The sequence below is a fragment of the Accipiter gentilis genome, chromosome 4, assembly GCF_929443795.1.
Source record: "Accipiter gentilis chromosome 4, bAccGen1.1, whole genome shotgun sequence".
NCBI classification, from domain to species: Eukaryota; Metazoa; Chordata; class Aves; order Accipitriformes; family Accipitridae; genus Astur; species Astur gentilis.
The window spans coordinates 23,797,855-23,816,377 of record NC_064883.1 but is presented as its reverse complement, the minus strand read 5'-3'; the positions used below and the strand labels follow the sequence as shown (position 1 = coordinate 23,816,377).

Below are 18,523 nucleotides of genomic sequence, written 5' to 3'. Positions count from 1 at the left end.
CCCAGCTGTGGACGTTTACTATGCCGACTGCAGGTCATGCTGAAATGCTTGAGACTGCTGACTTTGTGGTCTGAACAGATACCCACCAGAGGCTGGGAGGAGACCAAGAGCATAGCCTTGGTGACTCGAGTGATGTAGATGCAGTTCCCCAAACAAGCTCCTCACACTGTTTGGGTAACAGCCTGTTCTATCTTGGTGTTCAGTTTGTGTTTGTGTTCCTTTTCCCCCTCTCCAGCTATGGGAGACGTCCATTTAGCTGCACTGTTTTCCTGGGGTGACATCAGAACTGTTTACTTCGAATTTTATAGAAACTCAGCGTCACTGAGTCATTGCACATTCATCTGCTCTTCAGACAATTTGAAAGCTCAACAGAGATGCCCATGATCACAGTGAGAACCTCCTTTCACCTGGAAGGGAAAAAAAGCAGTCTCTTTTTTCTTTCTTTTTTGTTGACTAGTATTTTATGGATTTGATGAACAACCGAAATCATAACAATTAACAGGGGATAATTAGCCCGGATGTGACAAGGCTATTCCGCATGATGACAGATAAACTTACCTAGAATCCCAACTGCAGTCCATTTGCCAGTCCCGCATAAAAAAGGTTTTTCTCTGGTTTAATGCAGTCCTGAGTCAGACCAGAGTGGAACTGGGAACACACCTCCTGGAGAGCCCAGCTGATGTAAACTTGTACGCTGTATGCATGAACCTTGTGTTCTTTACTTTCCACATGTAAGGGATAAACGACATACTGTAGTAGAAATTAGCATGCAGGAGTAAGAAATATAGGATTTTTTTGTGACAGGATTTCAAGCTTTGAAAGGCAACTATTTGACACAAATGTCAAGCAAACAAGGATTATATCTTTTTTTTTTTTTTTACCTTATGTGTTTATAATCTCAGTATACAGGTTGTATATATGTAAACATTTGATAATGTCAAAAATAGCTGTTATACATAAGTGTATTTTGCCAAATGCCAAAAGAAACAGTCATGACTAACATCATCACACTTCAAATTTTCTAATATTACGAGCAGACAACTTTGGAAATACAGAAAGTACAGTACTGTAAAACCGTGTCTCTCGGAAACTGGTGTTTGACCAAAATCTGTACTATCTTTTCAGTATCTTATACTGTCTTGACAATCTCAGTTGTATGGTAGACTGCAGAAACCAGTACAGCAGCACTTTGTCTTAAATCATTGTAAGAGGAACCAGCCAAAATACGTTGTTCAGTGAGATGACCAGTGTATCCTCTCACAGCTGTAATCAAGAATGATTTGGCAGACAACAGAGTCTTTGAGTAATACGCAGTTCAAACTTACTGGACATTTGGGAATACTTCTAAGTAGTCCATTCAGGATGTGGTGATGTGAAGTCCTCCTGGTGAGAGTTGCTGTGTATTTTTGATAGAGCATTTCAGACACTGTTTTAGATGGCAAGGCATAGCTTATGAGAAGCATAACGATTTCACTGCACTAGATAATAACATTGCTGGGCAAGTGGCCAGTTTCATTGCTGTCTTTTAATTTCTGTTACTGGAATCGCCTTTACCGTGCGCTTGAACGCTATGCTTGCTGCCCCTGAAGGCCCCTTGGCAATTTTTTGAGGCATTAAACTGAGTACAAGTGAGTTTAGCCTAAAAAAGCAGGGTGTGGGGGAACAAATCTTTTACCATGGAGATGTTAATCTTGTGTATAAGTGGATGGTTAGTTCTCTAACACGTGAGACTTCTAAAGGTTGTTGTAAAACAAATGTCTTTTGATTAGGAATTTTCAGTCAGTAAGAAACTGGACCATATTAAATCAGTTTATAATTCTCCAGCTTTCCAAAATTGACTAATTCTTAGCTTCAGGTGGTACCATTGCAGAATAAAACACCTGATTCTGTGTGGTGCAGTTGAATACCTTGCCCTACAGCTGTATGATCAATTAGATACTATTGTAATGGGAGCATCTACGGTGTTTCTGAATCTTCTACCTCTTTCATGCGTTTCCTTTAATAAGTGAACCCAACACTTGCAGCCTTTTAATATATTTTTTTAACTTTTAAGTCTCTCGATAAAGTCAGATATATGTAAGATTAAATTAAGAAATGTTTAAAGATGTCAGCAACTGTAAAGTATGCAAGATTTTTAGAAGCACTATATTTTATGATTAGGCTGTATGTTGGATTATGACAAAATACTGGCCTTGGTGTTCAAATGATTTTCCTTCACAGTGGACAGGTTCTGGTAAGTATTTTGGAAAAAGACAAATATGAGTGAGCACTAGTGCACGCAGACAGACCAGCTGGAAGGAGCCAGTCACTTGTAAGTGCTTTAGGAAAAGATTCTGCACTTTTGTGAGGAGTTAATGTCCATCAGAACTGAAGAATATTTTTTGCAAAGATTTACTTTGAGTGTAGGTAACTGGATGAAAGATAGTTGGCAGGGTGTAGCTCATGAAATTAGGGTCTGAGCCATAATCACTTGAAATCAGTATGTCTTCTATTGATTTCACTGGACTTTGAGCAGGACCCTCAAGGAGTTCAACCACATTAGGACATTATGCTAACCTGATAGCCGCTGTGTTACTCTGTCGCCTGGAAGCTGTTTTTCCCTCCCATACTAGTACCTTGTCTTTAGTAACTGGCCTGTTCATCATGTGCCTTTTATGGTATTTCGTTTGGATACAAACTGGCATGTAATTCTGAATAATCCTATTAGATTTCTGTGCATATTTTATGTTTACCACTGTTTACTCTTCCCTTTCCATTTGCCTTATCAAGAAGCACCAAGATTTGGCAGACAGAACTGCATATACCATACTGGCTCTTTGTGTAATGTTCATAGCTTTTTGTTTTGCTAACAAATGGCTCTCCTGATGAATTTTCAATGTAATATGTACTTTTAGCTTCTCTCTTGTTTTGGTATAATTCATTTGTAGCATATGATGATACATGTGTGTAGTCTAACAGACACTTTCATGTTTGGACATATGTAGTGACTGGAAGTCTAGTTATGAGCACTAAGTTTAAGTTAAATAAATATTGACTTCCGCTTTGATGGCCTAGAGTGAGAACATCACAGGACTTGGGTCTTTGCAAAATTCTTCTGCAGGGAACTTTGCATTGGGTTGGTAACTTGGAGACCTTGTCGTTGCACAAAACCTGAACTGGCAGGGCTGTGTGAGCCTCCAAAGCCAATGCAGGTCAAAGAGAGAAGTTGTTTCTCTCACATTCTGTGGGTTCCTACTTTTAAAATGTAGTGTGTTGGAAAGCTGCCAGATTAATAACCTTGAAGATTGCAAACATTTTTATCCACTGCAGTTAGTTACACTGGCAATAGCAATATAAATTGCCGCGTAATACCTCATCCAGTCTAAAATAAGTACTTGTATTGTCAGTAAGATAGCTCAGTCATTTTGACTCATTGAGACTCATGCTTTTGTTTTTCTTTTTACTTTTAATAAATGAACTAGTTATTTCTAGCTATGCTGTAGATGCCTATTGAAGTGGGGAGGTTATCAGTTCTTCTCAAATAGAAGTAATTGTCCATATTAGCATAGGACCTGCAGGATGAGCTATACTTAAGTTAGTGTTATATATTTCAATGTGGGAGAAGAATCTTCTATGATTCAAAATAAAATTAATATGACTGATGGAGACTGGAAAATAGAGATCGTATCCAAATAATAGCGCTGCACAATGATGCCACAGTTTAAAAAGTAAAAATTTACCTGCTAATTCTGGATTTGTTGAGTTACGAACTTCAGTAATCCATACTATAGACTTTTGGTGAATATACTCAGGCAATATACCAGAAATGGTTGTGATTGATAATTTACATACAGTTTTGTTATATTTAAATCAGAGTTTTAAGGAGGTTGTTAATTTTTATACAGCCTATCTTTGCTTCAGTTGTGAACTTAAGTCACTAATTGCCAGTTACCCATTTGAAGTGTGACTTGACTTTGAAGATAGCTACTTCCAAATGATTTAAGAGTTCCTGATTTATGAGATGCTGAACCTGCTAAACTGATGCACTTATTAGGTAATTTTGATTGTGCTAATGAACGAACGGACCTTTGAGCTATAGCCTGAATTAAAATAAAAAAGAAATTGTGTCAGTAGCTAGTGTACTGAAGTCCTCTTACCTGAATCCCTGTTCCTGGTTTTAAATGAACTGAGTGGTCTTGTGAACACCAATGTGACAATCATTTTCAAAACCAGAGCGAAGGATAGGTACATACACTGTTACAGGCATGCATGTACTACAAATTCTGACCAAATTTGCAGTCATTTCGTTAATGAATCCATTAATGAACAGGATAGGGTGTAATGTGAAAGAATGATGAGACTCCATAATCCTACAGGATAACAAGCTGGCTCTTAGGACTTGCCCTGTCATTGAATCCCACACCCAGCCATCCTAAGCAAAATTATCACACTCCAGTGTAAAACTCAGCAAGCTCCTGTTCTCTTCTCTTCCATCCCCTTTCTGCTCCTACTGAAAAGCATTTCTGTGAATGATAATTACATCCAGTAAGAACCTCTTGTGTTAGTTGGCCAAGATCAAAAAGCTGCTAAGTTTGTCACTTTTCCACAGTGGCCTGGATAAGGTCTTTCCAGTGCTGTTAACACATCTTTTGCTCTTGCTACAGTGTAGGCCATGGAGCCTCATGTCTCATGTGTGATTTGCACTGGTAAAACCATTTGGCGGTTCAGTCATCCTGTGTCTTTCTCACCCTTTCGCATTGTTGAAGGCCAAGTCAGTGAACCTAGAAGTTGTGCTGTGTCCTATTTCTCTTGCTGCAAGTCTGAAGATCATCCATTTCTTTCTCTAAGTTATCTGAGTATCTATCTGTATCATTAGCAGACTGTTTGGGCCACTGTTATCAACCACAGTGTGAGGTTATTTACCTCATTTTTAAAGAGCCTGAGCATTTTGGTCTTCTCTGAAGCCAGTTTTTTGTCCAGAATGGATAATCCATCAGACAGCTGAGCTGATGACCCACTATTTGCGTGGCTTCCAAACCATATGAGACATCAGCAATATGGGATTTAACTTTGATCAGATTTCCTGAAGACAGATAGGAATAAACTGCACACATATGTACAGCTTGTCATCCCATGACTGCATGGTGGGGTAACATTCCTGTGTGCACATAACTGTTATTCTAATAGAGCAGGAAAAAAGGAAATGGTGAAACTGCGTATGTAGGCATAGTTGCAATACAGATAGGACTCTTAAGTGTGATTTCAACAGGAAATGAAGTAATACCTCCTATCATCTACACTAAAAAACTCCTTTGACCCGAGTATTTTCCAAGTTGGCTTACGAAAATATTTCTGGTGCCTCAAGTATGGATGCTGATGTAAACTAAAGCTTTGGAAACAGTAGCTCATACACCCAGCAGGTGGTATCTTGTCATTCCCCAAGTTTTCTGCAACTATTTGGAAAAGCACTACAACAGTCAACATTAATATGTTATCTCAGCCAAGTAACAAAAACAAGCAGTAAAAATACGTTCAGAACACAGAAATGTGGTTGTTTGCTCACACTTGAGAAACTTTGTACCCGACTTCAAAATTGGCTCACTTAGCCAGGTCTGGTGGGTTTAGTTCTCTAAAATCCAATCTACACCAGTTTCAAAATCACATTAGCTAAGCCAGCTTTAAACTGTTTAAAAACTTCTGCTACGTAGACAGACTGTAATTGCAATATAGCTCAGAATGAGATGAGGAAGATAGGGGAAAATAAGCGCAGAGCACTTAAAAAGAAACATATTCTCTAAGGGAGAAGTACAGGTGTCTTACACTATTTTTAATTACTAGAGCATAAAATGTTAAAGCAACAAGCTAATTTTTTTTAATTCTGTATTCCTCTGAATAAAAAAAAGTTTTGGTTAAAAAAAATCTTAACATGAGGCCTTAAGACCTTATATATTCTAACTTTAGCATGGAGAGTCTATTTTTACAACCACATTAGAAATTCTGTATATAGGCCTGACCGACCTTGTAAGTATAGTGGTGCTAGCAGCTAATCATGCAATATCATAAGGCTCTGTATAACAGTAAATGCTGATTTATTTTGATTATTGGTACAAGGACTCCTGCTCACTGCCTGTGTAGAGACTCCGCATATTTTATGCTTGGAAATACAGTCCAGAACATATTCAAACTGTGAATATATAACCTGATTTTTCTTTTCTTAAGGATAAAAATATATTACAATAGGTAATGTTTTATATAGAATACAGTACTTATTTTTATTGTTGCATAAATGCAAAATATTTTTTTCAGAATAGCAAAGCATTACAGAATTTTTAATCCGCTGGAGAAAACACTATTTACAGTATGACCAGTTCTTTCAGCAAAGCTTTTGGGGTGGTATATACCAATTGGCTCTGCCAGCTTCATTTTGTGCTAATGTTTATCTTCAGCATTGCTGTAAAAAAAGGCTATCTATTTTTTCATTCATACTAGCCCTTATTGGTAAAACATTTACAGAGGCAAGGAGAATCACTTGAAGGGGCTGGGCTAGTATTAGCAAAAACAACCGATCTATACCATATTGTTGTCTTTGCTAGTTAAAATCCTTTAAAGAACATACCTGATGTACTAGAAACTTAAGATTTTGACAAACACCAAAATGAAGCATTGCAATTTACAACTTTCTAGCTTTGAGTGTGATATTTTTGTCATAAACATTACAGGCATTGGGCTGTTGAAGTGAATGAATCTGGCTTTCATGTAGCTAAACAAAATGTTGCTTTTTATAAAATAAAATCATTGTAATTTGGGGTTCTAAATTCCTGCTCACTTTTAATAACAGCATCACAGTATCCACTTCTATCAGAATATTTAATACAAATGCCTGTGGTTTTCAATGTTACTAACATATTGTAACATCAGTAAAGTGACTTTCAATGACAAAGACTGTTGTATTTTGTTCTCAGAAGTCCTTACATTTAGCGCTTCCTGTTTCATAAGTCTCTGTAAAAAGAAAATGCTGCAAACAAGGGAAAAAATGCTAATGGCTAATAATAGAATACAGATGTTGTTTCAATATATTTTCAATACTGTTCTCAAGGCAAATCTAAAATTACTGTTCCTTAGGTTTGCATGTCTGAGGGAAACCTAGAAAAATGATGTACATTCTAAGCTATGCCCAATTGTTTGCACAAAGGTCAAGAGCAATCACCCTACTTAGTATCATATAAGCATCATTCCCAGCATGCCTTTTGGGAAAGAGAAACCCTTAATTCCAATTTATAGATAACTGTGTTTCTCTAAAGCAGGTAACTTACATATTCAGATTGCTTACTGAATCTACTCTGAATGGGGAAGCAACTTTAGCATAGGTTTCAGGTTTTAAATTAGTTTCAGGTGGTTCTTTTTACCTAGATGACAGCAAATTCTGTAGGTACTCCTTAGCCAGTTTCTTAGTTTATATCTAAACATAAAAGATGATTTATCCTGTCAGTCCCTGTGAATACCATGGATTTTTGAAAAGCTTACAGAGAACAAAAAGCAATTCTTTCTTGCGTAAGTGAGAATTTGTTCCTGGTTTTGGAGCAATTAGTTTGACAGGTTTTTTTCTGTTTTGTGTTTAAAAGACCCATTAAAAAAACCCTATTGGTTCACACTGTTGTTCTTGCAGCATTTCACGGCCCAGTAGCTGACTGATGCCAAAATAGTAATTCAGCCTAGGGAAATAAACCGAGAAAGACTTCAGTCTTTCTGAGTGTTTGTTATCGGTCCCCTTCTTCCATTGCTCCAGACACCTGTTACGTCTCTCATTAAAAAAGTACAGCCCCCCCCCCCCCCCCCCGCCCCCAACTGTGCAAAATAAATTAAACACATTTTTTCAAGCCAAGCTTTTCTTTATAGGCACAATTTTACTCCCACATATTATTTCATCAATAATTCTCATGATTTATTTTATAACTTCATACCTGTACAGGAGTTTGGAACTTCCACAGGGTGTCAGATCATTTAATAGGTTATGCTTATCTACAAGAATGTTACATTCATTATTGCCTGACGTTTTCTTTCCTTAGCAGTTTCAGGCCTGTGGTGGGTGGGAAATTGGAAAAGCAAAAAACCAAATTGCACACCAAGGCAAAACAGCTTAATAAATGAAGGGAAAAAAAAGCAGGGGGGGAAAGCCATGCAAAGGCAATCACTCACCACCTCCCACCAGCAGACTAATGCCCAACCAGTCCCCAAGCAACAGCTACTTTGCAGAGACTTACCCACCCCTACCCCAGGTTTATTGCTGAGCATGACATTATGTGGCATGGAATATCCTTTGGTCCATTCAGGTCACCTGTCCCCACCACATTCCCTCCCAGCCTCTTGCCCACCCTCAGCCTACTCGCTGTGGTCACAGAATAAGAAACAGACTGCTCAGCAACAGCTAAAACACTGCTGTGTTATCAATGCTATTTTAGTCACAAATCTAAAACACAGCAGCCTGTGGGCTGCTATAAAGAAAATTAATTTCATCCCAGCCAAACCCAGTACAAGACCAGAAACACAATTTAGCAAAAGTGTAAGAGAAAAGTTGTGTGGGTAATGAGCATTTTGGTAAAGATGTCTCATCATTTTTAGGGTAAAATTAACAGTGTAAGGATGAATACTGTAGTCTAATTAAGACCCTACAGGAAGAACAGCCTTTGCTTCATACTCTTACTAACCTCGTCAGCTGTCAAAGTTTTGAACTGCAGCAGAACTGATGTTGGCTACTTCACTCAGACAAACCTTTACAGACTTTGGTCATTATGTTAGGTATGTTTTCTGTAGCACTCCATATCCATTTCCCAACTTCATGTGCAACAGGATAATGCACAATTATCAGAATGTGGAAGTATAATCATGTCTATACCTTTAAAATCAATTTTTAAGGAAAGAAAGAGAACTAGCTTCTGAAATGAAACTAAAAGTGATATCCAAGGGATTCTGAATTTAAGTAGTAAGTACTAGTTGCTCCTTTAGGTAAGACCAGCCAGCTCTGAATTTATAGCCCAGAAACTACAGACCTGGATTTTACAGTACTCTTAGCAAGCTACGGTATAAAACACTACCTTCAAGCAAGATACCTGCTCTGAGGATTATTTCTGTTGTTTGTCCAGTGACATATATGCGTACGTATCTATATATATGGACGCATGCAGAGTTTTGCTTTCATTCCTTAGTGCAAAGGCTGCTCCCCAAAAGTGCTCTAAACCACTAATATAAGAAATATACTCCTTTTAACATTCTTCTGGCAGGGTTTGCCTTTACCAGGCTAGCAAAAAAACATCTATTGCTCCTCTGTGGTAGGCAGAAGGCAGAAATTAACAAAAGTTTCATTACTTATTTCATTGGAAAAAAGTTTGAGCTACCTTCATACAGTTCTGCTGCTCTCTCTTCCCACACAATGTCAATCTTGCCCTCAAAAGAGAAAAAAAAAATCAACCAAAAAAACCCACCAAACAAAAAAAACCCCCATTTTTTTTCCCTGAAAAACCTCAGGCGAAAAAAGTCTTGCCTTTCTGTATCTGCTTTCATGTAAATTCTACAGCACTGGTAATCACTGCCGTGATTGGAAATAGTAATCTGGCAAGACCTTTTCAAAGTGTGTGTTAGTTGGCATGTAGAGGCAGGAAGGCTACCTGTTAGGGTTTAAAGTGGAGGAGACAGAGACATTAATTTACATGTAACTGAAGTCTGGCAGCTTAGAAGTTCATTGTTAAAGGGGAAGTTAATGTATTAAGTGACACAGCATCATTTTTGTATGTTTAAAAGTGTTTTATACAGTGACACAAACAGAGCAAGAATCTTGCTGGAACAATAGCCCCCTATACAAGAGCACACTGCTAGAAGAGTTCTGTGCTATGTTTTGTCGCATCCCTGCTTATGAGAAGTGCCAACAGGTAGTCTTACACTCAGCACATGGTGTCACCGGCTTCATCTTGAAAATAGCTAGCTGCTGAAATAAGCAACTTAAACTTACTGATGTTCTAACAGACCAGCATAAAATGACCATTCCAAAAGCTCTTTCACTTTGTACATCTGTCTTACTCCTATCATCTTGTGTCATACACGTGATATTATTTAAGACAGAAAAAGGTAAGTTGCACTCCAGGAACTAGTTTTAGTGAATCACAGGAAAAAAGTAAACACATTACAGAAAAACTTACTGTCTGCATAATTTGTTATACATAGTGAATTGCAAGTTTATGAAAATAAAAACATCTTTAATCATCACAGGTTGGAAGTTAAAGACAACAGTACGTGAGTAGTTTATATTCATTGTCAAAACTAAAAAAAATGCAAGTGTGTAAAGCAATACCTTCATAAAATAGGCAATTTGCAATACTGAGATACACAATCATTGGAAGATTTGGCAAAGCAAAACACAAACTGGAATGTTAATTGTGATCATCCACAGCTTGCTTCCTTTTGATTCAGATGCTCATAACACACTGTATGAACTGAAAAAAGAAAACCCACTTATTAGATGTATGGTAGAGAATTGAGTTTTCACTTATTCCTCCTAAAATACCCATTGTCACTACCCTCTTCTGTAAACAAATTGAGTCCATGAATGACAAAGCTTTGAAACTAAATATGAAAATTAGCTAATAGTTAATTAAAACAAAGCATCTCCTTAACAACAACAACAAAAAAAAACCCAGGAATACTTGAATTTAGTGTTCTCCTTTTCCTTGCACAGATGCAGTCAGGAAGCCAAGACCTATGGGTCTGACTGTGATTTGTGTCTGTCCCCAGCATACCTCCCCCAGCCTCTCCTGGGAAAAATGCCTACCAAGCCTTAAAACAAAAAAATGAAAAAAAGTTACAGAAAGTGATGTTAGCAAGCAACACCAGCTTCTTAGATCTTCTTGAACCATGCTGGTAAGAAGTGCAGACAAAAATGCACAACATTTTACAGAACTCTATAAAATATGTGAAAATTTTTGAGACAATGCTCGACAAAACCCACAACCTTTGTACTTAAAGGTAACACCACAAGTACAGGGAAGACAGGCACAAACTCACATCATTACTTTTAGTCTTCAGTTTAAAGTTTTTCTTTAGTTTTACCCTGTAATTTTAACCGATTCCTTAAAGTTCACTTACATCATCATACTGGAAGTTCACAAAACCTTGCTGAGACGTATCCCTTCTTCTAAAACATTCTGCAAAAATACAGTAAAAAAACCAAAACAGAAGCCAGGTAAGAAGAATTAATCAATTTTTTTAAAATGCATAGTACTTCAATAAAATTTTCCAAGTCACATGAATGAGGACTCATGAAGAACACTGCAGTTCATTCCAAGACTTAATTTCCTGTTCTTAATTTTCGTATTTATTATATACAACCCTTTATGTTCTGTTAATAAATACAGTTTCCCAATTTTGATAACATAGCTCTTCTAGTCTCTGGAATAAGCCCTGCATTAGTTTTAAGTCCATTTTTCAATGGGGATTTAAAAATCACAATCTACAATTGTTCCAGTTCTGCCTGTAAACTGTATTGAAAGAAACCTATTTTATGGTACATAAAAGTTAAAAGCTGAACTTGAGATTAGTGAGTAATCAGATTTTATTAAATAAAAATATATTTCAGGGATGATAGTAATAAGGCTGTAACCCAGCATACCAGTGAGAGCTCTCAGTTTCACACAGCAGGCAATGTAATCATCGAATGTAATCTTTCCACGAGTGCTGTATCGCCTTGTGATTGCAGTCACTGCCTGTGGGCTCAGTCTAAATCCTATTTGAAAATAAAAAGTCTACTTTGAAAAGACAGGTAAGTTAACAGAATCCAACACATTTTTAATTGGAAATATCAAGTGTCAGTTACTGCAGGATGATAACTGGTACTGGGAAATGCTGTAAGTCAGCGTCAGAAGCAAGAGCATTTCACAACTTACCCATATTCATCAAGGCTTTCTCTAGTTCTTGACGATCCACTGTACCACTTCTATCATTGTCAAAACTTATGAAATGTTGCTTCCAGCCATTGACCACAGCCCAGAGTTCTTTAAACTCATTAAATCCCAGTGTGCCAGACATATCCCTCTGATTGCAAAGCTAAGAAAAATATTTAACTTTAAAAAAAAAAAAAGCCTCTTCAATGGAAATTTATTTTTATAATCTGTAGTTAAAAATTCTTTCTTGAAGGTCAGTATTAACAATATTTTTACTATTATTAATTTTTCTACTAAAAAACTAACTAGAGCATCCCACAGCACAGAGATAATACTAACGACCAAAACCAAAGGTCAGAGAACTTGTTCTCCCCACTTCTTCTCATAGAAACCTGATAAAACTATTTGCTCTTTGTGAATTTAACTTAGTTCACACACTTCTCTTTTACCTGCCGGAGTTTAACTGTTACCACTAAAATACATATCTGAAATAAAAATAGATGCCAAATGAAAAATTAAGTTAGAATAATATCAGTTCTCTCGCATTCTAAACAGTTCAGGTAAGCTAAAAGCCCTTCCAGTTTCATTTCTGCTTTTTTCTTTTTAAAAAGCAAAACATTTGAATGTGACAATTTGACTAGAAAACTCCAAAGATTCCAACCTTGCATTGTATACCTAAGTCTTCCGTAGGACCTACTGGTGAATGCCATATACTGTCCCACTAGATACTCAAACTTGATTCATTCAAGGAACAAGATTTAGGGGGGCTTAGATTATGTTCAGGCTGTGTAGTACAAATGCTTAATTCATTAGGAATGATTAGAATGTTGTCCTGTTTGAAAAGCACAATGAATGGTTTTCACAAAACTCTTCTGGGCTGCCAGACCTGACTCTTCACACATTCAGTGGAGAAACAGTCCCCTAGAGTTAGAGGGATACCACTTGTTGTAAGATCAGTCACCAAGAGTCTCATTTATTATTATTATTATTATTATCATTTCATCCTGTAGAATGAACAAGAATGGAATTTTGTAGTTCCTCAATAATAATGATCACAATACTCATCAAGTAAGGGCTGAATGGGTATTACAGAGCATTTCCAAAACTTTTGGCACCCTCTCATCTTTGCTTATGTAATGTAAAAATGTTTACATTTCATAGTAAAGGATACATCCAGCATTGAGATCATGAGTCTGCAAGTCTCTAAGTTGAAAGCTGTTTAAATTAGAAAAAGGAAAAATAAATTATATTAAAAGAATGATTTTCAGTCTTGTCTAAATGTAAAATTTTAAATTGTTTTTTCTTATATACTGATAATATAATTATAAAATATTACATAATTGCTTCCACTGTATGTAGCCATACCATATTTTGACCCAAATAAGAGCTTTTAACCATTACTTGTTAGAAAAACCGACAGCAGACAATCTGGAGGCAATTCAAGTTATATTTAAAATTAATTTGCCCTTATCTCAATCTGTAAAGGTTTTGGGTTTCAGTCAAAGTGATCATTTATATTTCACCATAGACACTACTTGAGCAAGCCAGGTTTACTCATACAAGCTCCATTTTGTAAATTGAACACTACATCTCCTGACAGAGGAGTTCTGCCACACAATTTTTTGGTCAATATCAAAGCCCAATTTAAAAACAAAGCAAAACACCTATTTAAGAATTGGCTGTCCATTACAAAACAAAGCTCCAAAACACTTCTCCAACTCCGCAGCTCAGCAGTGGGGAACTAAGGAGGCTGAGAAGGGACAGCACACAGAACTGAATACAGAGAATTTACATTGCAAAGTAGTCCACATGGACAGAAAGCCCATTTACCATGCAAATAAAAAAAACCTCTGAAGAAGGCACAGCTACAAATGTTTTCTAGAAGATGGCAAAAGAATTAGTATGCTTTAGGGTTGGAGGTTTTTTTGGTTTTTATTTAAATCATTAACTTACGTTTATACGCTCCTGCAATCCCTGACTGGGTGAGACATCTCTGTAGCTCATCAGCATCTATTTGTCCATCCTTTCGATAACAGAAGATGTTATCAGCTATTGTTTTAATTTCCTCTCCCAGGCTGGTTATTCCCAGTACCCACTCCCTTTTCAGTGGCATTAAATTAGTTACCCTTTCAAAACACAACTGATTACCTGCCTGCTATATGACAGAAACTGCCTTTATAACCCATATCTGTAATGATGTTTCTTTAGCTGATATTTTTGCAATATGCATTAGCTTTCCCATCTACTGATGTACTAAAAAATGAACAGGATTGGCAGGTTTGCTCTAAATGTAACTTCTAAAAAAAAAACCCAAACCCACATCAAATAGTGGTAGCATATACTTGAGAGCAAGCTGCATAGAAACCAAGACGCAAAATTTTGAGCAGAAAGACGGCTTTCCTTAAAGTACTAATTTTAACTTAGTGGGTATTGTAGTCACTTTAGATTATACGTTTATGATCTCACTGCTACAGTAGGAAACTGGAACCCAGATCATAGGCACCCTCTTCTCAAGACAGCTTTAAGACTTAACAAATCTAAAAAAAAACTGGTTTGGGGGGAGTAGTAAGTTGTTAGCAGAACAAAAAGCAGAAAGCAAAGAACCTTGAAAGAAAAACAAACCCAGAAAAGATACCTATCTGCATGGTTTGGAAAATGACTTGCTTCCAATGCATCCTGCTCAGGGCCAAATAGAGAAAACAACTGCCAATTCATGGAAAGCAATGAGCTGTCAAAAGTGGAGCTGGAATTCTAGTTCACGTTCCTCACACACCCAACATGAAGTTTTGTTCACAGAGAGTTTCAGTATAATTTAGCCACATTCAGGGATGGAACATTATATCTGTAGATATAAAAAATGATGTGACTTTTGTAAAGCATTAAATAGTGAGAAGAGTTGCTTTATATCTGAAACAAATTTATTTGCCTCAGCATTCTCCTAATGTTTTTAAATCCAATAAACTTTTTTTTTCTTCTAAGAACAGAGATATGCTACTAAATGGCATGGTGGGAATGGCACAGCCAGGTAACTTTCAGAAATGGAGTATCATTATTTAGAGGACAAATAGTAGTCAAGACGTTAAATGATATTTGACAAGGTCTGAAAAAAAGAGCAACATTTTGATTCTATGTAAAATTAATCACAGCTAAACCCAAAATTGCTTCCTATCTACTCCACTGGTCTAACTATACAGATGTATTTAAAACTTCAGATTCACAGGAAAATAAAAATAAGATATTGGAAATAGCCATGCATATTAAGCAGTAGATCTCTTCAAAGCCCTTGTGCCTTCTGAAACAAAGGCAGGATCTGCATAACTTTAAAACAGGCAGGAAGACAGAAAAGCATGATTTGTAATCATGTTTAACATTACCAAAAAGATGCTTGGCTTTTTTTTTTTTTTTTTTTATTTAAGTAGAACTTAAGCAGTTAAACTAGGCAAGGCATAGGGGCTTTGCAAACAGACTGAAAAAAGAAAATTATTAGTTCCTACAAAGGCAGACTTAATTAACTGAATAAAGATTTGAAACAGTACTTTTGACTTTCTTCTGTGAACAAAGGAAACTAATTTCTCAAATCTAAGACAAGATCTCTGTTGTAAACTACTTCAAATAAAGCTCAGAGATAACATTATAGGCATAAAAACAACACAGAGAGCGCAAACCGTAACCAAAAACTTCACTAATTCTACAGTAAGTACTTATGGAAAACTGTGAGATGTGGCTTTTTGCAGATTTGCACGGATGGCTGTAAAAGTAACTGATAATTTATCTGTTCCATTTCACTGTCTCCTTACAGGGTTTTTACTTTTGCACAGCCACTGGTCTCACTCTTCCAAGAATAACATTTCAAAAGCTACCTAGTTTATTTCAATAACGAATTACTTCTACAAATAGAAAGTATTTAAGAGTACTAACTTAAGTACTCTTAAGCTAACTTGTTCATACCCATTAGCTCACTGGTTCCCCAGCTTTCAGTAACCATGCCTCAGGCGAGAAGCTGGATCTCTCCAGCTCCTGCCACCTCTTCTCCACAGGGCTGCATCCTGTTTGCTGTTACCTCCCTTTCTCTTTACACTAGGAGCTTACTCATTTTTTCAGTGTCAGTTACTGGCTCCACTGCTGATTCCTGGCACACATCCAGGTGGCACCTGGATGCAGAGACATCTCAGCTGGCAAGCAAATTGTCAGCCCATTCAGCAGAATTTAGCTTGGGCTCCACCTCACCAGAGAGGTCTGCCTCACTACACATAGGTCATTCCAGTGTTCTCCTTTACTACAAAAAACACTGTCTACCTATTTTCACAAGCAATGTTAAAGAAGTAATATATGGGCTGTAATTCCATATTATTAATTCAAAAGAATAACATAGAGAACAAAAATAACCCAAATTACAGTCTTAAACTGGGAACTTAAACATCAGCTAATATTGCCGAATTCAAACTTTCATGTTGTGGCTATGTCTACCCGTGCATAACAGATCCAGGAGCAGAGTTTTAGACTTGCACATACCCTAGAAGTGTGCAATAAATAGCTACACATATGGCCCACAGAGACATAACTTCAGCTCAATAAACCTAATGTACTTGCTCCTAAACTTTGCAATATAGTTCAAGAACTACTTATTTCTATTAACACCCATAATCATATGGAAACAATCTATGACACAAAATTACAAGAAAGAAATTTAAAATGCAGTGCAGAATGACAGGGAGGAAAAAAGAAAGGCCTAAATCAAAGTTGTGAATGCCTTTTCCTCTAAAAGAGTAATCACTCTATCCTGCCACCAAACCCAGATACTGGCACAACTGAAGACTGCTTTTCCATTTGTGAAGTTGTTTTGTTTTAAAAACTTGGAACAATAGTTTTCCCCACTGCAAATATTAGGCATTCCTCTTTCCAAAAGCTAATGTAGAAATTACTCCCCAGGAAAAAAACCCCAAGAAATAAATACCATTTCGTAAGTTTACCTGCCCTGCTACTGCAGCAAAATAACCATACAAAGGATCCTGAGCTTGTCCAGGGAATGCTGGCCCTCCTGGAGCTCCTCCATACTTTAGAAATCAAGAAGAAAATGAATTTTAAATTAACAACTCAGGTAATTATTAAGAAATTGTAGTGTATGTACTTAAGAATCAGCTTCTGTTTTTATATACACACCATGCAAACAAGTCACATGAACCAAAAAAGTTAATTGCCTGGGAGGGGGGGGGGGGGGGAAGGCACAACCTTGGTAGCAATATTACCTTTTATTATAATTGAAGGAGATCAGTGTAAAACCTTGCATAGGAGCAATCCACTGATCTAGATGCAGTACGGTGTATCTCATCAAGGTTGAATTTTAGAGTCTATTACTAGCAGAAAATGGGGTACTGAAGATCAGACTACTAAGGCACTGCAGATTTTTATTTCCACTTCAAATTAGTTGAGCCAGACAGATCTCTAGGGAAAACGCTTGGAGGAATACGTGTTAAAAACATGGAAATTCTTAAATAAAACCGATTGTTAAGTGAAAATCATGGAATGACAGAAGTTAATCTTGTTCGACCGAATCGAACCAATCATCTGTGTAACGGAGTCTATGCCCATCTTTTGCCGAGACAAGAATGTGCCTTTTTTGGGAGATGGCCAGCGTTTCAGCAGGAGTACCTTGCTCTTCGAAGCCGCTTCGCTATTTCTCGGCCCCACGAAACGAAGACAGCTTTACACGCGGGATCGGACACAAGCCCTCGCGCGGGGGATGGCGTGGGGAGCCGACTCGGGCAGCGACACCCCCAGAAGTGACTGCGGCCCACCGGCAGCACCTGCCGGGCACGTGCCTCCCCTCTCCCCCCGTCTCCCGCCGGCGGAGCCCCGAGCGGCCCCGGCCCGGCTCAGGCAGCACCTCCCGCGGGGGAGCGGCGGGCAGGAGGCCGGGCAGCCCGGGCTGAGCCCCGCCTAACGCGGCTCAGATCGCTTCCCCGGGCGGGCCGGAGAGCCCACTGCTTCGCCCCCCCGGTCGCGGAGAGCCCATGAAGCCACCCCTGCCTGCGCCGCGGGGACGACAGCCGCTCCCCTCCCCCCCTTCTGCTGCCGGGCGCCTCAGGTCCCCGCAGGACGCGGGGAGGGGAAGGAAGGCAAGGCAGGGGAGAGGCTGTCCCGCCCCAGGCGCCATCGCCTCAGCCTCAGCCAGGCTGCCCCGCCGCCGTGGCGGCCCCGAGCCCGGGCTCAGCCCCCGCCGCCGGGGCTCAGCCCCCGCCGCCAGCCCCCGCTCACCCCGCCCTGGTAGAAACCGCCGCCGGGCACCGGCTGCCCGGGAAACGCCATCTTCAGCGGGTACCTGCCCCTGCCAGCCCGGCCTCGCCCGGGCGCAACCACCCAGCCAGGAAGGGGGTGGGTGGGGCGGGACGGGCCGCGGGCTCTGGAAAGGGCCGCGGCTGGCAGCTCTGCCACCCGTGCGCGCAAAGGCCGCCGCCTCCGGGCAGCGGGACAGCCGGGCAGTGCACGACGGTGCCGTCGGGAGCTGAGGGACGAGCCCTTCCAACCCGCCCAGCCCCCCCCACTCCCCGTCGGTGTGGTACAGGCCGCCAGCCCGGAGGCGGCTTTTCCTGCCCACAGCAAGTAGGCGGCGCGGCGCG

The 18,523-nt window shown here is 39.0% G+C and overlaps 2 protein-coding genes across 12 annotated transcripts in view; one reads left to right on the top strand and one right to left on the bottom strand.

Moving 5' to 3' along the window:
• ADAM22 (ADAM metallopeptidase domain 22) overlaps positions 1-7,239 on the top strand; it is a 139,991-nt gene extending 132,752 nt beyond the window's left edge. For all 8 annotated transcript variants that reach the window (XM_049798187.1, XM_049798185.1, XM_049798186.1 and 5 more), the window contains one exon: positions 236-7,239. In XM_049798187.1, the coding sequence (XP_049654144.1) occupies positions 236-256 (21 nt within the window). In that variant the 3' untranslated portion in view covers positions 257-7,239. The remainder of the gene's footprint in view (positions 1-235) is intronic.
• Positions 7,240-9,601: 2,362 nt separating this feature from the next.
• On the bottom strand, positions 9,602-18,307 carry SRI (sorcin). 4 transcript variants are annotated; one of them, XM_049798192.1, is made up of 9 exons: positions 17,153-18,136; positions 16,877-16,960; positions 14,542-14,748; positions 13,860-13,929; positions 13,078-13,121; positions 11,910-12,057; positions 11,636-11,749; positions 11,113-11,171; positions 9,602-10,463 (listed from the first exon to the last, which is right to left on the bottom strand). In XM_049798192.1, the coding sequence occupies exons 5-9, from the start codon at positions 13,093-13,095 to the stop codon at positions 10,437-10,439; spliced, it is 366 nt and encodes a 121-aa protein (XP_049654149.1). In that variant the 5' UTR covers positions 13,096-13,121; positions 13,860-13,929; positions 14,542-14,748; positions 16,877-16,960; positions 17,153-18,136; the 3' UTR covers positions 9,602-10,436. The 4 variants fall into 4 exon arrangements, with proteins under 4 accessions (XP_049654149.1, XP_049654147.1, XP_049654148.1 ...); XM_049798190.1 differs by lacking the exons at positions 14,542-14,748; positions 17,153-18,136 and adding an exon at positions 18,162-18,307; XM_049798191.1 differs by lacking the exon at positions 14,542-14,748.
• Positions 18,308-18,523: the final 216 nt, after the last annotated feature.

What these genes read in the sequence shown, in the direction of transcription:
- SRI (XM_049798190.1), bottom strand. Translation starts at nt 18,212, where the DNA reads ATGGCGTTTCCCGGGCAGCCGGTGCCCGGCGGCGGTTTCTACCAGGGC. An exon ending in TCATGATCTCAATGCTGGAT is followed by an intron (nt 12,058 to 13,077) that starts GTATCCTTTACT and finishes CTTTGCAATCAG; the next exon opens with AGGGATATGTCTGGCACACT. An exon ending in TGAACTTCCAGTATGATGAT is followed by an intron (nt 10,464 to 11,112) that starts GTAAGTGAACTT and finishes TTCTTTTTTCAG; the next exon opens with TTCATACAGTGTGTTATGAG.